The sequence below is a fragment of the Haliaeetus albicilla genome, chromosome 19 (genome assembly GCF_947461875.1).
Source record: "Haliaeetus albicilla chromosome 19, bHalAlb1.1, whole genome shotgun sequence".
In the NCBI taxonomy this organism is placed as follows: Eukaryota; Metazoa; Chordata; class Aves; order Accipitriformes; family Accipitridae; genus Haliaeetus; species Haliaeetus albicilla.
The window spans coordinates 18,942,564-18,966,285 of record NC_091501.1 but is presented as its reverse complement, the minus strand read 5'-3'; the positions used below and the strand labels follow the sequence as shown (position 1 = coordinate 18,966,285).

The following is a 23,722-nucleotide window of genomic DNA, read 5'->3' as shown; positions in this document are numbered from 1 at the left end:
GAAACTCCTGAAAAAAAAATTCTCCAGATCCCCCTAACTTCCGGTTTACCTAAAAATCCCTTAACCTGTTTGTTCTCCATTCTCACTTCTGTTCTGAACCCTTTGGTAAGGCTAAACGTTTATCTCTGCTGTATCGACTCCTTCCCTATCATGCACCAGAGACTTGCTCTAGCCTATGTCCTCCTCTTTCTTTCAGAATATTATAGTCTCTCAAATGCTAGTTTCCTCAATGACATCAGAGTATTGCCTTGCAGGTGTTGTTCTGACTCAAGCTGATTGTCCTTTTAATCAGCTCAGTTTTTGGTTATAAAAAACATCTCATGAGTCACAACCTCACACTCCTAGATTTTTAAACTGCACATCCAGCTTTAAGAGGGAGCATAATAGTTTGAAAAACAACACATGTCAACAAATCTTTATATTTCCCAGCCATGTAACAGGATTTTCTTAGGTGTGACTGTTTAGGAGTAATTAGTGAGATTATCTTCACAACTAGTGAAGTGCACTTTGGCCACTTGCTAAGTCTACCCAGCAGACATCAGTAAGATGATGGTGCTGAGATACCTACACATGCTGGTACTAAGCCAGGTAAGAGAAATGACCAATTTGGGGTCAAAAAGATGTTCCGATTTCCACACTGGCTAGCATCTAGGGTGCCAGCTGGCTAGAGCAGAACTAGCACTGGTACCTAGAGCTGAAAACTCTCCCGTTAAAAACTACACCAAATGGCTTAGCTATGAAGCATCAGATTCTGCCTTGCCTCTACTAGCAGCCTCTTAGTATTGATGCTTTCCAACAAATCGACTTGCCTCCATGCCCTTCTCAAAGGACAGGCTATATTTCCAGCACTGAGGGTGGGCAGAGAAGGCTGCCCAGACTCTAGAGCAGACTGGGAAGAAGAGATTGTCTCATCCACACACTCTGAGATTTTTTGCCTTGGAAAGCAAGTCCAGCCAAAGGCTACATGAGTGCAAGAGCCAACCATCCCTGATGAGAATAAAGTCCAAGTCAGGTTTTTGGTGGGTGTAAAGTACTGCAGTGGGAGTTATAGTGATTTACACCAGGAGAGAATCTGTTCACCTAAAGGACTGCACATTGGCATTTCTCTCTCCATTCGCCCTTTCCTTCAGCGTCTATTCTAAGTCCTGTTGGTTTAGTTTTCTCACTGAAATTCACATTGAAATAATGTCGTAAAATTTTTATTGAGGAAAACATTGCTTTTTGTAACAAGCAAGCAAATCTTTCCAGACATCGTATGAATGGAAATATTGCCTATGAAAACAAAAACATTAGCAGAAGAACATTTCAAATACTTTTGCATTCATTTTAACAAATTCTGTCTGAAAATGATTGGCCAGATCTTGTCCTCCCCAGCTGAGAGTGAAAAAATAAAAACAGGGAGGAGACTTCTAATGCACAAGCTCTTGCTGACTAAACTAGCAACTGGTTTCCCAACCTATCTTGCTGCCCAGACTGAAGACTGCTGAATAACCCACCACACAGCCCATCAGCCTCTGCCCGAGATCAGCAGGGCTGGGATCTCACAAGTCTGCACAAATCAGCAGAGATCAGCAAAGGAATAAAACCTACCAGTCTTCCCAGCTAGATTATCTCATTCCCAGCAATCCCCTCCACAGTTTAAGGAGAAAATAGATGCAAATTAACCTCTCTGCCTCTTTGACGCCTACGCTTAACCTAAAGCTTTTGGCCTGTGGCTAAGCCCGTAATGTAATTCTTACACTCCCGTGACCGTCTCCTGAATTTGGAGGCTTTCTTTGAAGTTTATGGAATCACATGGCTGCAGATGCTGCTAACAGTGAAAGTTATTTTTTAGAGACAGGAACAAAAGAAAAAGTTGGAATGTCACAATCTGACACACTGCAGAGAAGCCATAGTCTTCTGTGTTCTCATTATTTGCAGGATGCCTTGTATCTTTATTTTAAAAAAAGAAAGATATATTTGCTTTCCAATCAATATCTGAAAAAATCCAAGAGATGGGATAGTAGTAGCAAAATCTGGGTTAAGGCCAAAGACTGCAAAGAAAGATTAGTTACCTAAACGTGGATTAGGCACTTAAAAATCTTTGGGGATGTCACCCTGGAAAAAATTGGGTCACTCCTACAGGACACTAAATTGCTTGATCCAGCAAAACATACATAAGCTATTCCACTGACTTTGAAGACAGTACTCACATACTTAAACATGAAGTTCTTGGGTACGCTATTTCACATACTGGCAGTAGGATTTAGAAGCTCTCATATCAAGTCCCACTGCAGCAACAGAAGGATGAAAAAAATCACCTTAATTAAAAGCATTATTTGCTCAAGGACATATATAGCTTTCCCATTTCACAAACCTAATAATGGAAAATCAGACAGCTGGTTGCCTTTCTGTTTGGTACTGCTGGCAGACTCTCCAATACAGTGGTCTTCAGAAGACACCAGGAAGTTAAAGGGGGCGGGGGGAGAAGAAAGGGGAGAGACAGAAAAAAAAAAAAGAAAAGAAAAGAAAAAAAAGGAACCCGAAAAGCATCAGTCTTCCTGCAATAGCTTGCCAAGAAACTGAAAATGTGTGAGACAATGTGTTAATGAATATCAGCACATATGGGCACGCACTGGTGATTTTGGTAAGGCAAAGATTTGCAATTAAAATGCCATTCACAATAGAGATAACTATGATTATCATCAAAATCCCAGTTTAAGGTAGGAGATATACAAATGCGCTTGTAAGATAATGCATCCTATTCCTCTCCAATTCTACAATAAACACACATTAGAATTGAAATTTGAGGACACTTCAGTCAGAAATCCAAATGGATTATTTTAATCCTAGTATCTTCTATCTCTGCTTTATGATAATAATTACTAATAAAACTTTTTTTGTTTGTTTAAAGACAAAGCATCAAACTATGATTTCATGACATTTAATTTATAATTTCCTATTTCATCCCCTTATCAATTAGCCCTTTAAATTACCATAACTTTTGTAGAAGTTCTCCGGGAAGTTCTTCCTAATAGCTAGCAATTGCTGTTGCTGATGAGGTATCGTCCTCACCTCCACCACCTTAGCTGACCGTACCCCCAGGAAACTGTTACAGCTCTCCTCAGTCTTTCCTTCTCCCTTCTTCTCTCCTACCAGATTAAACAACTTTTCCTCTCAGTTCTCATTTTCCTAGCCCAAAATTTCAGCCCATTATTTCTCATCAACAGCAACTGACATTTCTCTTCGAAGCCACCAGTACATTTTAAGACATCTGTAGATCCAACAGTCCTTTCCTTGGGTCTTAGGAGACCTTTTCCTTCCTGCTCCTTCCTACACTTTGCAGTTGACACTCCATGTTTGGGATCTGGGACTTTTTTGAACTCATGGTGCCAAAACCGAGTACAGTACCTCAGCTGAGGCCATAGTTGAGCTTAAATATATCTCTTCATGCATTACACTTGTTTAGATAACCCAACACAGCAGCTGCTGTTATCTAAATAGTAGGACATTGCCTATTCGTGCTCAGTCCCTGACCTAACACCACATGCTTCTTTTCAGCAGAAATGGCACCTAGCCAATAACTCCCCCAATTTTTCACATATTCCTCCCCATGTGGAGGACTCTACATTTGCTCTTTCTGGGTAGCGTTCTGTTTAGTTTAAATTTTCATTATACCTTTGAATTCTAACACTACTGCTGCAGTGCCACTTTAGTTGATATTGGCTCTACATCCATAGTGGGAAGATAGATGCTTTTCAGTGTGACTGATCTACTGCTATGATTTCAAAAGCTGACTTTAAAATTGGAGCTGTACATATGGGGTTTAAGTCAAATGAAGTAAATTATTTGGGAATATTTGATTTGACTGCAAAAGACTGTTCCACGTAAGTCTCCCTACATAGGTTAGAATTTCTAGATCACTTAAAAGTATGACTTTGCAGCCAAACTGCAACTTTTCAAAGGAAAAATCATCTAAATCTCATCTGCAAAAAGCAGAGGAAAATACAAAATAGAAAAGGATATAGAATACTTCTAAAAAATGCTAAGCTTACTTTAAAATAGATTATAAACCTGTCCACACGGGAAATTATGGAGAGAGGGGGCAGATAAGAGAGTAAAAGACATTGATTTAAATGGGGTCAACGCATGGCTATAATAGCACCAAACTGTCCTAATCGCAGCATGACTTTGTTACAACTCCACGTATTTCTGTTCAGCTAATAAATCACAAAAGCTGATCCGACATTCTGGATTTTTTTTCCTGGCTCTGCCTTTGGCCTGGTGGTAACACTGGCAAGTCCTCTTCATCGCTGCACTTTCACTTTCTTTTCTGTTCAAATGAGGATAAAAATAGGTGTTCCTCGCAGAGAGAAATTAAGGCTTCAGTTGTTAATAAATTTAAAGCTGTTAAAGGAACTTTGTTTTAGAGGAAAGATTGATTACCAACAAATGGGGCTCCAAGCAACCTCCATACACAGAAGGGTTTATTATAGTCTTGCCTCTAAAGATGTGCTTACCAGAAATTTTATCCCCTTGTTGTTGGCACAGATGTGCCCAGATTCTTGCAGAAGAACATAAAAGGCCGTTTTGCAATGTGAATGAAAACAATGATTCTTGTCACTTTGGAGTGACACTCACTTCTCAATGAAATAACCTGAGATATAGTCAGATACCAGGAATGAAAGAAGAACCTCTATGTGAAATATTTAAAATCTGGTGATTAAATGACTTCGTAAGGAAAGATCTTCTCATCACCTAACTCCTAAAGAAAGGACAAGATGAGCAAGAGGGGGTTTTCTTCACTAATTTATTTTATGGGCGGAGGTTTTTCTTTCTTTTTCTGATCTTTTGCAATTACCAAACTAAAATGTAACTACCTAGGAACGGAACACGTAGTTTTTACATGGAGACGTAGCCAAGCAGAATTCTCATGTACCATTTTCATGAGTGTCAGCAACAGGCTTAATAATGTACATTTGTTTACTCAAAGATGAAGGAAGCTTCTATCAAATTAAATAATTGCCTTAGTTCCATCTTTTTATTCTTAACGGCTTAAGTCAATTGGATTCAAATATGTCTTCAGGACCAAATCCAGGAAAGATTGTTAGTTGGCTCTAAGATTCAGGGAGAGCTGGAAAGCAAATTTAATCCCACTCAAATTTCGTGGGAACCTAATAAACAACAGCGATATTTAACTGACATTTCAAAGCTCAGAGGCAGAATCATTGCATTTGTTAGCCTTTAGTCTCATTCCTTCATCTTGCTTTAGTGCAGAAAACTGGATGCAGCAAAAACTTGTCAAACATCGCAGAGATCAAAAAAGTGAATTAATTTACTGAAAAAAGCCTGTTCACATTTGGTGATGGAAGTTCATACTGAGCTGCAAAGTGTAACGGCTGATCCCGAATCTGGTTATCCAAATTTCAGTCAGACTATTTCCATTGGTAACATTATACAACTGTTGAGAGACTCCACTGTAAAGACTTAAATAAAAATACCCACATTTCAAAGAACGAAGATTGATACCACATCAACTAATCCTTCACTTATTTCTGTATTCAAAGCAACAAGGCATGCTCTAGTAGAAATGCTGTAGCAGCAGAAACACGATCACCTACACCCTCACCCTGTCTCTGGCAGAGCAGGTATTTCACAGACGTTTTCACACTGAACCTAATAACGGTGACCTCCAAAGCCCTCAACACATGCAGGAACGACCCGGCCCTCATCCAAGCGCATTCAGAGGATGAGGGGAGAGGGTATCAAAGCGGGGCGGCAGAGCTCAGCCTCGGAGCCCGGCTCCGCAGCCTCTGCGCGCACAAAGCTCCCGCTCCCAGGGACCCGCGCGGCACCGAAGCGGCCGCAGAGGAGAGCCCGAGGTGGGGAAGGGCACCGGCAGCGGGAGGGCTCTCCTCTCCTGCCAGACCAGCAGCATCAGTCCACGCTCTGCCCCTGCCACGGACTGACGTGCTTTCCAGCATGGAGGACTCGGGCAGCAGCAGACTCTGAGCTCTCCCTTCAGAGGGCTTTCTCCAGGGAAAGGAGCAGATCTAATTACTCCTCATACGGCGGGGGTTGCAAGCGCAGCAACCCCGAGTCCCCCTTCGCCATCTGCTCCTCAAGCCGAGAGCAGCAGCAGCCCCCAGAGCAGCTGCACGGCTGCCTGCTCTCCCCCAGGTGCAACGTGTCTTCCTTCCAGCACCACCAGTGCTGAGAAAATACGGCCCCTTGAAAGGAGAAGGGGGAAAAGCTTCACACAATTCAGCCAGTTATTGGATTGCGTCTCAAAGACAGCGTTGGGAGGCGTGCGTTACATACCTCAGGGGCTTCTGTCAGTTATACCAATGCCGAATTATGGCAAATAAAGAATGCCACCGTAGTCATCGTGCCATTTTCTAATGCGAGTATTTCTACACGGGTCAAAAACACTCACACGGCTCGTGGATAAAATACTCGCCAACAAACATCAGTCAATCTGTAACTTAGTGAATGCTGGGAAACCACCTATTTAGATCATTATATCCGCATTAATGATGATGTATGTGTGCATGGGTTAGAGTAAGCAGACCTGGCAACTAGAAAGGAAGATTGCTGTAAAACAGCATTTGTTTGCAGATTTAATTAAAAGTTCAGACAAAAGGTAAGAGTATTACTGTATGACAGTTGCAAGAGTTGTTGAAGACGGTAAGAAATTGCTAGAATTTGCCTCTCTTTAACAGTCCAGAGCCAGTGACTTCAGAAATACATAATATCCATATCCCAAATAGTAACTCTTTGCCATTCTTAGACAAAAATCTTATGCCATTAGTCAAAAATCATCACTACCTATTTAAGCATTTTTACGTTCACATGCAATCCACTGACTAGTCCCTCTCCACAGCTGTAGACAAGTGTTCAGAATACAGAAGCAATCACTGTAAATGACATAACCTGGCTGATTTTTCCCAGAGTCTGAGAATGGCCATAGGCACATCACAGGTCTCGCTACTGCACTGCCTCTTTCCTAGCAGGGACTTATAGCAGCTACTCATGGAAAGAAAATAAAAACCAGGACAAATATAGAAAAATCTTCTGCCTACAAAGTGGTTCCCTACAGACAAGGCCAAGCTGACTAGGGTGGTAGGGCCATGAACTGGAAACATCAAAGATACCAACCTTTTTGCAGTCCTTCAACAGTACTGGGGGGGTAGAGGGTGGGAGAACTCATGGTGGCCCAAGAAGTAGCTTTATGCAACATTTCAATCCCAACTGCAACCTCAAACCAGGGTTTACCAGAGAGGTAAGTTCCGAATACAAAGTGGAAAAAGGAGTTGTACACAGGCTTGAAGGACTCTGAGTTCCACTACTAATTGAAGGGAGATACCCATGAAATGTTTTACACAAAAAAAGAAACTGGGGCAGTCATCAAGAGTCCTCTTAGTCAGCCAGGGAAATTTCTGTCATAATACATCTATTGTCAGTACTCCTGTATTCTATGAAGCAAAGTTAGGGTAGGAAATTCCTCATCATTTTTCAAACCCAAATGAGAGCTGAGCACAATATTTTACAAGTGAAAACTGTACTACCTGCACAGTCACATTTCCTGCTGAAAAGAGAGTAGGAACTTGATCTCTAACTTTTGCAAAAGGCAATGTTTACAAGGTACCTTTAAAGTCAATGTACTCCCAGATTAAAGTCTTGACTGTCCCATCCTAAGGCTCTAAGTCTAGAGGGAAACAGTGGCAGCTCAGATATCACTCTGCAACAGTTACTGCCAACAATTTAGTTTTCTAAAGGCAATAATTCTGGTTTTAGAACAACACAGAAAATTGCCTCTACTTCCCTGGTATGAAAACTTTGCCCCATCCCTGGAAGTGTTGAAGGCCGTGTTGGCTGGGGCTTTGGGCAACCTGATTTAGCAGAAGGTGTTCCTGCCCATGGCAGGGGGGTTGGAACTAGATGATCTTTAAGGTCCCTTCCAACCCAAACCATTCTATATCCAACGTGCCTCACCATAAATTATCTGGTAAGGATAAACCTTTTAGAAGCCATAAATGGTGTTGCAGGACCAATTCACTAAATCTGCCACAACATTCTTGAGAGATAATTGAGATGTCAAGCCTCATCAATATCAACCTATTTAAAGGACAAAAGGAGAGGGGAAGAATGATAATGAATAATACCATTATGTGAAGCTAGTTAACATATAGCTTAGAAACAGATATGTATCCATCACCAGTCTGAATGTCCTTGAATTTCACAAAAGTCTGGACTTATAAGCAGTCTTAATTCCTTAAAAAGCTTCTTTCCATAGAAATTGATTATTTGTTGACAGAGTAGCAGTCTTTTCTTCCTATTTCAGCTTCCAAGATTTAACCTTTTTTTCCAACTCTGATGCAGGAGGTAAAATAACGAGTTTGGGCAGCGTACAGGAAACATCAGTAAAATATTATTTAAAAAAAATAAAAAAATCTCTTCCTGGTCAGGCAGAGGAAGCAAAGTGTCAGATCTCTCAAGAGCTCTAAGCCTCAGAGGACGTTTCTGCCAATTTTCAGTGCTATTAATTTGTTCTCTGTGTCATTCGCAGTTATATGGTTGTATATCTCCTCCTAATCAATACACATGCATACACAGCCCACATTACTTTCTCATCAAAGGTCCTGCATTGCCGTTATCATCCACTCACTTCAAGAACTGAACACAATCCCATTTCCTGTTGCCCGTCTATTCCTTCCTCCCTTTCTTTTTTCCCATTTCCCTCCCCCTCCACTCCTCCTTGTGATATCCCCCTCTCACCAAGTAGCGCCTTACTCTCTCCATCTGCTTCTTCAACCATCTGCTCACTCCTTCCCTTCCTCCTTGCTGGATAACTCCACAGTCTCTCTAGTGTAGCTCCATCGTCCCCCTGTAGCACCACTAAACCTCTTTTTCCTTTTGCTCTTCTGTTCAAAATTATTAAATACAGTGAGCTTTCCACACTAGGCCTTGATGGAGGGGAGGGTGAAAAATAAATATCCATGAGTTTAATAATCCTCTGCTTGACAAGCATAAAATCCTTTGTAAACTTCATGTTTCATACTGCTCCTCTGCATTTTATCCAAAATGCCATGGCCAAACTGATCTTCTTTCCGTGATGGGATGTTCTGGCCATTTCATCCCACTTCTTAAATCAACCTCATCAGCGATCTACGTCCCACAGGATTTTCAGATTCCCCATCTTCAGGTCCACTGCCCTGAGCAGCTCCCTCTTCTTGCCTGGCACCTGGAGCCAACCTCTGCCAATTCTGCTTGGTTTGCTTTGATCTCATCCCAAAAGCACTTCTGTGCCTTCTCCTATTTAGACACTCTCTTCCTGGAATCAGCTCTTGAAGCTGATTACTACTCCATTTCCCTCTTGCTCGCCCTCTCTATTCTACTCTGTCAAAGACTGTCATCTTTTCCACATACAAAACTAGAGAACCCTTCAATTCCTGATAGAGAGGGGAAATATTACATGTAAATACCATCAAACATCCATTTCCAAGCCTGTGCCTTTCTTCTTTCTAAAACACCTGGCTTTCTATTATTCATTTTATTTCCCTGCTTTGCTTCCTTTCACAATCCTTCACCTCCCAGTAGCCACATTATACATTTCTTTATGCCTAATCATTTCCTGTTCATCCTCTTGGTTTATGCCTTTTCTTTGTGTTTTTCAGTGAACATGGCAGGTTACTACCAGACCTTGTTCTGCCTGAGAACAGCCTACCTCATTCTGGGTGATAAACAAATAACATAGCAATTAAAATTCAGGAAGGCAAAATCAGAGAGATGGTGCTGACTTCCCACCCCACCCCCCACCCCCACCCCCGCTTCCCCTCTCTCATCAGCTACTGACATTTGGAAAATTTCAACCAACTCTAATAAACAACAAAAATTTGTCCCAGTTTCCTAAGAAAGTGAGGCTTGTATGATCGCAACCTGCCAATCAGTTCCATCCTAACCACTTTTGTACCCGTAAGTCAATATCAAACAAATAATACAAAGAGAGTAAGGACCCAGAGGTTATCAGCGGTGAAGCAAAGAGGAACCCAAATTAGCATCTTCATTAACTGTGAGATGCAGCACCCAGCTGCAGCAGAGTAGTTTGGGCCGCCCATCAGTATTTGCCTGGCTTGGGAGCAGCCAAAGCACCTCTGGCACGTGCCCAGCACATGGTAAAGGGAGGGAGCTGGAAGCACTGAGGGGAGTACGGTAGAAGAAAGAACTCTGTAAAAGCCAGCTTCCCTTAGTTTCCCTGCTTACAGTGAAAAGATCAGGGTTTTAGTCTTGGATTATTTCACCTAACACCAAACCACTGGCCATTTCATCTCTTCCAGATCCTTTACCAGGATCAGAAGATCACTAAGAACATAACTCTGACATGCTAATGTCTATAACACAGATGAACCATTTTTCTTTTCGTTTCCCCCATCCAGAGAAGGAACAACATGCTGTCTACCTTTTCTGAATTATACTGGGATTTGCAGTCACCAGCTGGGTTTTCGATCCAACGTCCTTGCTGTATTCACTGGATAGAGGAGGAAGGTTGCACCTGTGCACAGAAAGACAGTCAAGATTTTAAATGACATTCAGGATTGACAGGCTTCAACCTCAGTCTTTTTTAATATGCAAGTTTGCAGGTGGTTTGTGTTGGTTTTTTTTGAAAAAAAGGCAAGCTGTCAGAAAATGGAAAAGTGCTGTATAAATACTAGACCAAGCTACAGACTTTCCCTACTGTACCACACCTATAAGCACAATAGGACATTTTTGTACCAGATTGGGGGGAAATGTAGAAATAAAACTTTTTGCAGAGATGATCCTATGTAACTACTAAGCAGAAACAAAGACACAGACTTGGCATTTCCAACAGGCTGAAAGGCTGTGGAAGAGGCTGTTATTATCTATAGCAAAGACTTTTTTTTTCCCCAAACTCTTTTAAAGTTCTGTTTTTCACTGTTGCCTTGTTTACCAGCATCAGGCTCCAGACTGTTACCACTCTGTGGTATTACAAGCATTACACACATCTTGCAAACAACGGGCAACTGGCATTTTTAATATTGCACTGCGGGGTATCTTCAGCGTGCAAAATTTACCAAGAAAACACAGAGAAAAATTTTAAGTGGCTATTTAAATATGTGCATCTCAGTTCTGCTCTCAGTCTTGTGCTGGTGGGTAGGGTGATAATGTAATAAAGAGAAAGTAACTAAGCAAATTTATTTTGGAAAGCAGGGAGACAAAACTCCAAAAAACAGTAGTAGAGAGAAACTTCCAGACAATGAACAGTCCTAAATGCTCCATAGTAAAGACCTAGGAGAAGGCAGGTGCAGTAGATAAAGATGAAAATATATTCCAACAGCATCCAAGCCTATGCACTGCTCAGGAAACTACAGTCAGGAGAAATCTACTCAATATGTAGAAATTACACCAAAAATTGGTGTCAAAACCATATTTTTCATTTCAAATTCATCCAACTTTCTAAATCAAAGATATGAAGAATATTTTTAATGCTTAAAGGCCAAAAATGAAACAAGATTCTCAAAGAAAAGTTGAATTTGGAATTTTTTCAGAACAAGACTTTCAGTTTTTTGTGTTGTTGTTTGGGGTTTTGTTGAATTTTTTTAAAAAGTTTTGGGCTCTTCCACAGCCAAATTTGCCCTCCAACTTTTAAGACGTCCCCATTTTCACGTGCTGGTACCATTGTTTTTCTGCAGCACGCCGAAAAAGCACAGCACAGAGGCAGAGCGCAGGAGGTAAGGAAAGGTGAGGGGCACGCTCGGGCGCCAGCCCCTGCCTCCTCCTGCTCCCAGCGACAGCGCACGCTCAGCAAACGCTGACCCTAAAGAAGAGCGTCAAGCAGCCCCTGGTTGCTTCCAGCTCTGCAGACACCCACTCCCATAGAGGACGAGGGCCCAGCACTGGAAGACGGTGGCCAGCGGCACAGAGAGTTGTTTCACGTTCACGACTTCTCCTCCTGGTACCAGGGAGACCAGACCTTTGCTGCTGGTCTTACACCTGTGAAGAGCTCCATCATTTTCCTCACCGTCTTCTCCATTAAACTCTGTCGCATGCCACTTCAGCACGCGTCTTCCAGGCAGCCAGGGTCAGTCATGAAACCCTTGAGTCCCATATGCTTCCGCCACGCTGGGAAAGTCAGTGTCGTCACAAGGAAAGCCCTCGCTTCCACAGTAGTCGCTGCCTCCTTTGGCATTTTTGCTGACTTCTGCAGCATTCGGAGAAAGGATCTAGGTGCTTGCGACAGCAAAGTGCAGCAAACCAGGCTGCACAAATTCCTGGCTGCACCTCCACATGTCACTGCTTTGTGCAATACCAGTGCCCGAAGAGGGCACTAGTGTGCACATGGTATACACTCCCTGAGATGTTGGTTAACGCAAAACATCCCACATTCCCTAAGAAAAAAACACAGTGGTCCTAATTTTCATGTATTTGCATACAAATACCAGCTCTCAAAACCATATTCTTAAATTCGCATCATCAGGAAATGCCAAGGAGGACAGCAAAGTCCCACCTATATGGAACATAGCAGAATTCAGCCACGTTCACCAAGAAAAATAAAATCTCCAGAAACATTTTCTCCTTTTCATTACTATATTTGTTAAGATGTGCACAACGCATTGAGATCTCAGGTAGGAAACAGCTTCTAGTTTGGACTACCGCAATTTAAGATAAGCTAGACAAAAAGAAGCCAGAAAAGAGGAATCAAAATAAGAGGTTTCAGAAATTGCAATCATTGAGGGAAAAAAAAAAGAAAAAAGAAAGAGTAGAAGCACAGGGGAAACTTAATTCCCAGACATAAAGAATGATAAAACCTTAAAAATTGAAAAATGTTTACATAAAATTAAATAAATAAATACATAAAGGCAGCAATAGGTTGCTTCCTGCACCTGCACGGGGTAGGATAAAAATTAATCAGATTAATACCATTTGGAGAGGTTGTAGAAACCCTCTCAGCAGCAGTTTTCAATGGCAGGTCAAACAAATATTTGTGAAGCAAGATAAATAGGTGCTTTGCCTCAGAGCAGAGAGGCGGCATAAATGACCTCTGGCAGATTAGAGTTTAATGCTCTCTGATTTGAATTAACACAAACTCATAGGGCAAGCTTTTAAGAAGCCATTTTTGGTTGAAGTTTATTTAAAAGCACTATGAAGGACAAAGATATCTCCCTAGTTTTTATCATCTTAACATCTCAATAATGAAATTTCTTTCACAAGCCAGTCCCAGATGCATTATTTAAACACATCTAATTCCTTTCATCAGCAAGTCTCACTCCCACCTTGTTCTGCATAAAATATTAAGAAATGGCCTGAGTATGCAGAAGAAACTGGAAGAAATCAGTTGGTTGACAGACACTTTTTGGCCTTTCAGATTATTTTCTTGTACAGGTCAGCAGAGTGGTGAGTGTTGTGCAGATGAGGAATGCCAAGAAACAAAAGACTCATCCTAAGAAACTTCTTTTTAATTATCTTACCCTTGCTCCTCGTACTGAGGAATAAGTACATGAATGTGCAGGAAAGAAGGAGGTACCAGGAGAGCATTTCAGGCCAGCATTTTTGACACAAGCCTAACTAGAAGAGTGGAACATATTGGCCTTCTACGTAGAAGACCAATATGACTTAGACCCAGCCTTTGGCGGGGCGGGGGTTGGAAATCATCAACAGGTACAGCAGTCCATGTGTGCCTTGTTCACATCTGAGACCTTCCAACTCAATAGGTAGAAACAGCCACAAGGGTAAAATGAGAGGGATCCTTCAACCCTCAGTGGGCAGAAATGGCTCTTCTGGGTTTGGCCCAGCCAGAAGTCCATGTCCCACAGGTGCAGAAAATCCAGGCAACTTGGCTGATGCGTGTGCATTTGGTAGATGTATGTGACTATCTAGCTATTTTAGAATGTTGTATGTGCACATATACTAAACATTAGGGACTAATATGAATTTAACATGTAATTGCAGACATTCATTTTTATTCCTTTGTGGCACCTTGGCCAACGTCAAGACAATAATCGCATAAGGCAGCTGAAAGCCATGTTTCTCTGCTTGTCTACAAGCTCCAAAGTGCCACCACGTTTAACCTCCCCAGCTCCACCTGGGCTGGTATTGCCAGATGGCATGGCACAGCATGATTAAAAGATAACAGCCTGGCCTCCCCAAACCAGGACAGCCACTAGTCAACTTGAAATAGTGACAAGTTGCTTCTAGTTTTGGAATCACTTCACCAGCAAACAGCTCAGAGAACTCCTCACAATCCCCTGATATTTTACAAAGAGAAACCCTCTCTCTGGGAGATGTACAAACCACAGCAAAGCCATGGGAAGCGGTTGGGGGAAAGGGAGAATTGTGAGATGTAGAAATATTTCTTCAAAATCTAATGCCAAGAAAATGTGTGTCTTCTGTCAAAATACAGACAAAAACATTGCTTAGGGTTTAGCACCCAAGACTTCTGTCTTAAGATAAGCATTAGCAGGAAAGGAGGGGGCAAATCAAAATTTTTTCTTAGAAATAAGGATTACAAACTTGAAAACCAGCCAGGTATCAGAAGAAGAGCCTATTATAACCACACTACCTAAACAAGTAGACCATATGCCATGCACCTTTTTCATTGCAGATGCAGTGTGCTATGCCTTAGGGGCTGAAAACTGCTGCTCTTTTAATCTCTATGTTGGTACAACTGTGTGTGTAGAAGATGCTCAGCAACGAGATGAGTTTAAACTCATTAATTAACCTCAGTGATTACAATATATCAGAGAAGATGGCTGCAGTCATATGACAGACCTTATGAAAACACACGTAAGTGAAATCAAAAACCATGTGAATGGAAGAAAAGAACAAGGGAAAAACCTGGCATGACATTTCACACTGCGGAAATACTTTAAAGATACTACACAAATTTCTTGGGGGGAAAAAAAAAAAAACAAACCACGTTATGCAAGTCACTACTGTGCTCTTTCTCTCTCAGCTCTTAGATTATAGAAATCAGATTTAGAAAAGATCAACTAAATCCTGTCTTCCACCTGCTATAAAAATATTTTCTCCCAGTGGTGTATTAGTTTCTAACCCAAAAGAACTGAAACATTTTCCATAAATATGACTGCACATCACTAATACAATGGAGCCTGCAGGCAGCTACTGGGATTTTTGCAGGATTCTCCCCATCACTTATTTCCAATTCAAAATAACTTCTGTACAGATAATGGTTGCTTTACCCTCCCTGGAGAGAAAAGGATTTTTCTGATCAAGCTATAACAACGGCTGTTTTTTTCAAAAAAGTTTCTATTGTTTTTGTAACTGATTGCTCCTGCAGCATTTCAATTTCCCATTGCATCTAGATAATATTACCACAGTATATACCCTGCAGTTTCTTATATTTAGTCTGTGGAACACCTAAGGAGTTTTGCAGTAATGGCAATCAGCACACTGCCTCTCTCCCCCTGTGCCTTACATCTTCTGCGAATGCTCTAAGTATACGTTTCCTTTTGCCTTTAGTTTGTTGTATTTCTTTGCTTTAACATTGAAGGCATTTTTGGTCTTTGAGATGCAAACCAGAAATTACAGTTTGGTTTGCAGCAAATTTGTATGGCTTTATAATAAGCCATCAGGATCTAATAAGGAGACTTGCTAAAGTGGGTGTTCATTATGCATCCACCTCAAAACCCAAAGAAACTTCATTTCTCATCTCTTTAGGAGCATTCCTCCAGTTTCTCCCCCACAATGTTTTTCTTGCTCATGTTTAACAGGGAGGAACTAATTTCTGTCTTTCTTCCTTGAAGAATGCAGACCTAGAAAGTGCCAAACTCAATCACAAAAGCAGTAGCTAGTTCAACATCCCTCCTGACAAGTTCTTATAACTTCAGGAAGGCTGGAGCAAAAGGAGATGTGAGGAATCTCAAAAACCTTGCATCAAGCAAAGAGGTTTGGCCTTTCCTCAGACAGTCAGGCAGAATTCAATATTGAGGGAAGAAAAACACAGGAACATTTTAGCTTGTTCCAACTTACTACTTAAGCCTTGCCCCATAAATCAGTACCTACTCATCTTGAGTTCAGTGGGTTGCATATGACGGCATTTAGAGTTGCAAAGGACAGAGCACATTGCAGGATGAGACCCTGCCTAAGATGGCATAATTAAAGAGAAAAGCAGCTCTTCAGTCCCTCTCTGTGATGCTGCACAATGTCACAACCTCAATCTATCCATCTACAGATTGCCCCCACACTACACACCCACTTGCAGAAGCCAGTCCAAACTCTATTGCCTCTCCTCAACTTTCACCCAAATCACTTGTGTAAAGCATCCTGCAAAGTGGTGGGGGTTGGGGAAACAAGGCAAATTATAATTGATTAATCTCAACTGAATAGCTTTGAAAAGTCCAAGACTTAGCAGGGGAAGGGGAGACAATGTGTCATTGAGGTTTCTGTCTTACCGCATGACAAAATCTGCTTGATCTATTTGTTTGCCGCAGCCGCTCTTTTTCAGGATTCCACCGTTTCCCACCACGGAGCATTTCTTCAGTGGCAGCTGGAAGGGAGTAGCCTAGCAACACAAAACAAGGACCAGTTTTACAGAAGAGAACACACACATCTTTGTAGCAGCCGCTCCTGGAGAACCCGGGGAGCTGGCAGGGCTCAAAGTGACGAAAGAAAAGGGTGAATTAAGAGCTACGGGGGGGGGAACAAAGTACAGAAATTAGCTGGTAAGTAGACACAGGACAGTTCTTATCCCCACTCCCCAAACCAGGACACAGCAAATGTGATACAGAAGATAACAACATCTCTGAAAAAAACAAAACTGCCTTAAGTCCTTATGCAGATACTGACCAAGCCAGGCAGTCAGGTCAGAATGAGCCTTCTAGCCAAGCTGCAAGGACACAGGGGAAATAAGACAAGCAGGGAGAATAAAAAAAAAAAAAAAAAAAAATCCATGAAAGTGACCTTCCTGAGCTGATATACAAAAGAGAGCTCTGGGAAAAAAATGGAAGGAAGGAACAGGGAACGAGGTGATGACAGAACGGCGCTGGGATCAGGAGTCACCCTGCCTCCCTCCATGGCTGTGTCGCTGGGACGGGTCACTCCAAAGCCTTAGGCAAAGATATTTAGAGCTTGACAACAGCTCCTTAAACACTCAGCTGCCCAGACACAGCATAAATTAAAATTAGAAAGGGATCATTTTAACTGAGGAGCTCTTGTAGCCACTTAGCAGGGCATAGAAGTGCAAGGTCAAATTGTCATGCTATCCTAGACATCAAACGCAGTAATAAATTAGATCTGTATAGTCTTCTTCATTCCAGAGACTCTCAAAACTACAGGTGGGACATCTTCCTGTCAGCCCCAAGTCATTCACCTTTAGTGAGGTCAGGACAGTCATTTAAACAGCACACAGTGCATCAGTACAGCCCAGCATATAAATAAAAAAATAAAAAAAAAAAAAAAAAGGTGGTGAAAAGACATGTGAATTTAAAGCAGTGTGATTTCGTTATAGAATGGAATTTGTCTGCAATACAAGAGTTAATATTCTCCTCATGCAAAAAACTGTGCAGGGTTTTTTTATTTATCAAACCTGTCAAAACCTGACTTGGCAGCAGAAACAGAAGTTGCTGCACGTGCCTCCAAGAATGCAAATGCCACAGTGACAGGATGCATCGCAAAACAATTCTCCTCTCCAGGAGGACAAGGTAGAACGGTGGCAGCACTTGTCCTCACTTACATGTACAGAGCAACGTCTAACATTGCAGCATGTATTCACCAGGCATTGCGACGCTGTACATGGTCCAGGAAACAGACCCAGCGTTACAGCACAAACTCTATACTTGTTAAGACTTATATCTAACGTCTTATTTCTTTCCTTCCTTAGATTTATTTGCTTAATCTTCTTTTCTCAGCAAACTAGATGCCATTCAGCTAGGATAAAGCCACAACCTCCTTTCTAATAAAAAACATTAAAGCATTTTTCTTATCCTAACTCTGGATTAAGATATGCTAAAGCAGAAAAATAAATTTTACTTTCCTGAGGCCTGGCCACTGTTAGGAACCCAGTGATAGCACAGGAGAGCAATACTAAGTATGCATCTGCATTCTCATCCTGCATCTGCCTTCTCAAGAACATTTTTTAATTTACACAGTTATCGAACTAGGAGCGTATCTTGAAATTCAAAGGACATCTCATCTCTAAGGTGACCCTGACCAAATGAGAGCTCACATACGCAGTAAAGAGGGGCATGGCAGGGGGTAGAGAGGGGAATCAGAGGAAATGTAGAAGACATGTTTTACGAATAACAGTACCTTTCTTATTCAAGATATATCAAAGCTTCTGCCAAGACAGCTAGTTATACAAAGGCAAGGCTGTGACAAAGGCAGCAGCCACTAACTTTTGCTTTTAACAGTTGTGGACACTCTGTCACATAAATTCTGTGGCTTTAGCACATGTTGAGTGGCTTTAGACCCACAAAATAAACGTTTAGGAGTTACTGATTGCTTCAAAATTCTGTGAGTTGCAAACAGCCTTTGATATTGCTTGAGATGACTTGCTGTCCTTCAAGGGAGGCTTATATCCTGTTATACTCAAAGATGATAATATTAGTTGTCATTTGCATACATACTTTTGTTTCCAAAAGCACGTGAAGCTTTGAAACTCTTGTCTTTCAGAGAGTCCAACAAACAAAAGAACAAGATCAGGGCTGCCAGGGTGATTTGAGGGAGCCAAAGGAAAGAAGAAGGGGCAGACAGACTCACCATGGTGGTTGTCCCTCTGCCTAACCTGCGAAGAAATCCACTCACTCTATGGACATAGGAGGAAAACCAGACTGAACACAGTTCTCTCTGAAAAGCCACTATGCCCACAAGAGCCCACAGAAGCTTTTGCCTCCCCCAGCGAGTACTGAAAATTCAGGACATGGCACACACATCGGACAGACTCTACATGCCACCGTTTAGCTTAGGATGTTCAACCGATGCATTTTCCAGAAGACCATACTTACAAACTTTCTACAGACATTATGCAAAAGACCTAGTTCCAGTACCATAACGGGGTGGGGCGGGGGGGTAGTAAAGGCCTAAGGATTAACTGTCCCTGCTGCTTGGTGGCATTTCAGCTGTTTTGAGCTTAATGAAGAGCAACTGCTTAGGACGACCTGGGAGAAACCTGAATTTGTGATCTTGCACATGACTTTTCTTCAAACATTTAAATCACAGATCTGTATTGCTGCTGAGACTGCAGGGGCTTTTCAGGAACTCTGCCCTGAGCCCCTGTCCAAACAAACTGCCTGGTCATACGCGAATCACACAAGTCTTAAGCTCAAGTGTTACCCATAAGCAACTATGAAACATATGGCCCCTTTTCCTGTCTACGAAAGGCATTTATCTTTTCCCTCTTTCAAAGGAACAGGCTCTTCAGCTTTGAAATTGTTAGGATATCACGATCCTGTAATCTAGTTAGCAGCAGCATACCCAACCCGCTGCAGGACGTTAGTGCGATGGCACACTGCCCTCCCCTCCACACCCAAAGGATGCTCATGGGACAGACAGCACAGATAAAGGCACTTAGAGGCTCTTCAAAGCTAAAATGCTGTGGGCTTCCTTCTGTGACTTCCCATAAGCATTCAACTCATGCCTGCCTTTGGGCTGCCCAAAATAGGAGATGGAAACAGCTTAAGCAAAATGGCAACACAATTAACCAAAAGGTAGTTCCAGCCCTAACACAGCAGAATCACTCAGCTTGTTACTAGCTTTCCACATCACCCCTGGGCTTTCAAGATGTTTCTCTGCATCCTCTAGCTGTTCCTACTGCTAGCATGTCACGGTATGCACTGTGGAGTTGAATTTAATAATTAACTATCAAAACCTGGAGTTATTTTTTTCCTCTAAGGGTAAAAAACATCAAAGATGGACTCCGATAACGATTTGTTTCCTCGTGCCAAGTGATCTTACGCTATCTTCATGGTGTGGGTGATCTGCCTTCAGATTTTTTTTAATGTTATGTTGGGGTTGAAGGGGTTAGAACAATGCTACAATTTGCTCCAGGGTTAAACTAGTTTTACCTTTTTGTAAAATAGACTTGGGCATTACTTGTAGTTTCAGTACAAGGCAATTTTGAACCAAGAGTGTTATATTTTTAAGGTGATGGTGCTATTTGGAGATAATACGATATAGTAAACCCAAGTTTGCTTCTAGGTTTCTATTACTGGCAAAATACGTTTCACAGGACTTACAAAAACCTTCTCATGCTTTCCTTCTTTACCTCCCACAGCATAACTCTTTGCTAGGCAAATTGTCAGTTCATAGTTAACAGCATATAAAGTTCTCACGTTGTGGGAACCCAGCTGTCACTTATGCTAAATGCTCACAAAAAGCTCAGTTGTAAGCTGGCCTAACAAATGCTAGCTTTGGACTGTAAAGTTGTAACAAAAGCATTTCCATTAATATTAGCTTCCTGAAAGTGTTATTTTCATTATCAACACATTTGTTATTTTCTTCATTCATAAAATTTTAATGAACAGCCAGAGTCTTGTGGGTAGAGTAGAAAAAATAGTGCAGCATCATTTGATCTAGTATAATAGAGAAAATTTAAAAACAAATGACCAACTCATCCCCATTTTTAAGCAATTATTACCACAGAATTTGCAAATACTATTAACTAAAACCACCTTGCCTACTGGAAATAAGAGGGATAAATTCCCTTTAAAAGTAAGTTTCAAATAACTTTAAAAACGATTTTGTAAGGTGGTTTTTAAAAGGCATCTCCAAATAAAACCAAAGATGGTAGGCCCATTGTCTCATTTTCCCTGGCTAAAACAATGAAACTCCACCGATAATCAATGAAGATGTTCTAGTTCATATTCATGTAAATGAAAGAAGAACCTGCATATCCCCCTGAGAATTCAATGACAAATAAGCACACAAAACAATAGATTAAAGACTCCCAATTGAATATGGGACTAATTTAACAAAGCGTCTATCCAGCAATTCACTGATTAGTTTCATCATTCATCTAAGTAGAAATAAATCCTTGTCATCAGTTAAAAGAACATTACACAGTACTAACAAAATATAATTTATTTGAGATAATGCTGCTCTAATTCACTTTGATTTCATTGTTAGGTTGTTAATGCATTAATTGTTGCCCACTCCCTGCCAAAGACTTTAATCAGCAACCAAGTTCTTACTGGGAAAACAGGAAAAATTACAGCATTCGGCCTCTGATTTAATGCCGAAGATGTCACAAACACTGAAAATACTGAGAACGCAAATTAGAAAAAAATGGTTTTTTTAAATAAGCATTCTGAATTTGCAAGAGATGCTGTGATTTTACTGTCCCTTTTGAGAAGGCAGCATCCTGATGAGAAGGGCGTTGTTCTACTGATTTTCCTAAGGAGCCAGCAAAACCCTGAGAGTTAACGATAAGCCAAATTTAGCTCTTAATAAAACATTTTCTTGCACCTTTGCATAAGGATGCAGCTGACACTTTGAAGGATAGCTCTCTGCGTGTCAGCCACAGGTAACGTGGTCTTGGTTTTTTACACTGTCAGACATGGCAGGGTGGCAAATGCTCCTCCTTCATTGTTTACAAATCATCTTCGGTCTGATGGGCCTTTTGTTCCTCCTACAGAGCTGTCAAGACACGACAGCTTGACGGCAACTGGCTCCAAAAAACATCAGTGTCAGGGATGGCGTATTCTCTATAGGGGAATGTGGAGGGTGGCTCTGGTTCCCTGCATTTCACTCACTCCTCTCCACCAAACTGCTCCAAACCTGCCCTGACCCGGGTACAGGAGCTCAGAGCAAGGAGTGACTATTGACGGTAAGGTAATAAACATCATGGAGGTCAGGAGGAGCTGCTCCTCCTGAAAGAGAGAGGACTTTTCTGTCCACCTCCTACACTATGCCACCACAGGGAGACAACTGACCTTCTGCTTTCTATCCTTTAGAAGTAATTATTATTTTCTTGGGAAAATAACTGTTTCCACCAAAAAAAAATGCTTAGGGTTAGGGTTTGGGGGTTTTCAAGTGAAAAATGAAAATTTTGAAAAATAAAAGATGGACTTCTTTTTCAGGAAGATTACCTTTAAAATTGGGTGCACTGGTATCTAAAAGGTCTTGCATGTAGTAATTCATGACTTCAGGCTTTTTGTATTATAAACCTATTTTCAGCCTGGCCTTTCTGTTTGTAGTTACTGATTGAAATAACTGTACAAAGTCTGAAACGCATGTAAAATTTTAAAAGTAATTTAGAATCCACTTCTGTATAGAGAAACAGAAGAAACATGGATGAGAATGAAAGTGTCCGAGAGCTGGCAAGGGAGAAAATCTTACCTATATCATAAATCTTGAGAGAATGTTGTGGGCTAGAAGATGCATGCATTTTAACATATCAAGAAACCACACCAATACTTTAGTGGCAGATTTACTGAATGCCATATAATTTTGTGTTCATGCAAAGCTGTATTACAAAAGCAAATTAGTGAAACTGTTGAAAGCTATATTTCGCATGTGCAAAATCTGTCAGAATCATAATGTATGTTCCACTGAGACTTGCTAAATCTGTGTGTTAGCTATAACTCATACAAAATTCTCTATATTCCACTAATATGTGAAATAATGTGTGAAATGTTAAGCAGGAAGCAAGCCGAAAACTTTGCCTCTGTAGTAATGCTGTCACAAAGCAGAGGGATAGGTATAAGCGTACTTACAGTTATTTTATGGAACAGATCAGAATAGAGCCCCTGCCAGACTGATCCCATGTATGTAGCACACTGTCCTTTTTGTGTATGATAATTACGAATATCAATAAATAAGCTGAGCATGGTTTTTCAAATTCTGGACTTGGATACCACCAAACCCCAATATTTGATTACAAAGCAATTATGACAGGAAGAAACTGTGACAGTGACTATGAAATCCCTCTAAGAGATAAGAAAGAGATCTTAAAATGAACCTCCAGTGACCTTCTTCAGTTTCTTTTTTTTTTTTTTTTAATAGTTTCCTTGCTCCACAGAGGCACTGCCAACTAACAAATTTTAAAACCTGAAGCTCACTGCATGCGCAAAAGAGAAGTGGTCCAGGTGGGGCGAGCTTCTCTGTAGTACCATGCAAGCACGTCTCAGTCATGCCAGCAGTGTCTTTATCAAGGATTGAAGTGGAATTAAGCATTCAAGCTCATGGAAACTATCTCATGAAGTATTTATACGGGGACACAGGATGGCAAAAGACCACTTAGGAGACTGAACACAGTGCTCTGCGGCTGCAGGAAACCCTCTTCTATCCAAAAGGATACATGGGATATTAACTGCAGAGCAACCACACACAAAAGAAAGAACACTTTGCAACATACCTGCATATTCACAAAAAATGTAGAGTACCAGGAACTAGCTGGCAGTCACTTTTAGTTCAAGCTGTACTTTAAGTAGGAACTTCAAAACGGTGTGCTCTCTAATAGCTTTCCACCCAGCATGAAGTTATTGCAAGTGAGTACTTGCCATGAATTAAAAGAACATTTCAAATTGCTACTGTGGCATTTCGTTCAATGGAATCAGCCTTCTTATAGCCAGGGTAGCATAGTGTAGGGATTATTTAAAAACAAAACAAAACAAAAAAACACATTTGGAGATTGTAACGGTTTATTTTAGAAAACAGACTATTGATGGTATATCATAAACAGTATTTCAAACAGTGAATACTCTGGGAATGTGAAGGGAGTTCTTTATAAGACAAAGAGACATTAAAGGGTGGGAAATTCCAAAGTTCT

General features: G+C 41.2%; 1 protein-coding gene across 2 annotated transcripts in view; it reads right to left on the bottom strand.

The window, feature by feature from the left end:
* The window catches only part of ST8SIA1 (ST8 alpha-N-acetyl-neuraminide alpha-2,8-sialyltransferase 1), a 123,923-nt gene that overhangs the window by 39,245 nt on the left and 60,956 nt on the right, over positions 1-23,722 (bottom strand). Inside the window, exons 3-4 of one of the 2 annotated variants that reach the window (XM_069806636.1) lie at positions 16,410-16,519; positions 10,439-10,531 (exon numbers count right to left, since the gene is read on the bottom strand). In XM_069806636.1, coding sequence (XP_069662737.1) covers positions 10,439-10,531; positions 16,410-16,519 — 203 coding nt within the window. The remainder of the gene's footprint in view (positions 1-10,438; positions 10,532-16,409; positions 16,520-23,722) is intronic. The other variant, XM_069806637.1, reaches the window with a different exon arrangement.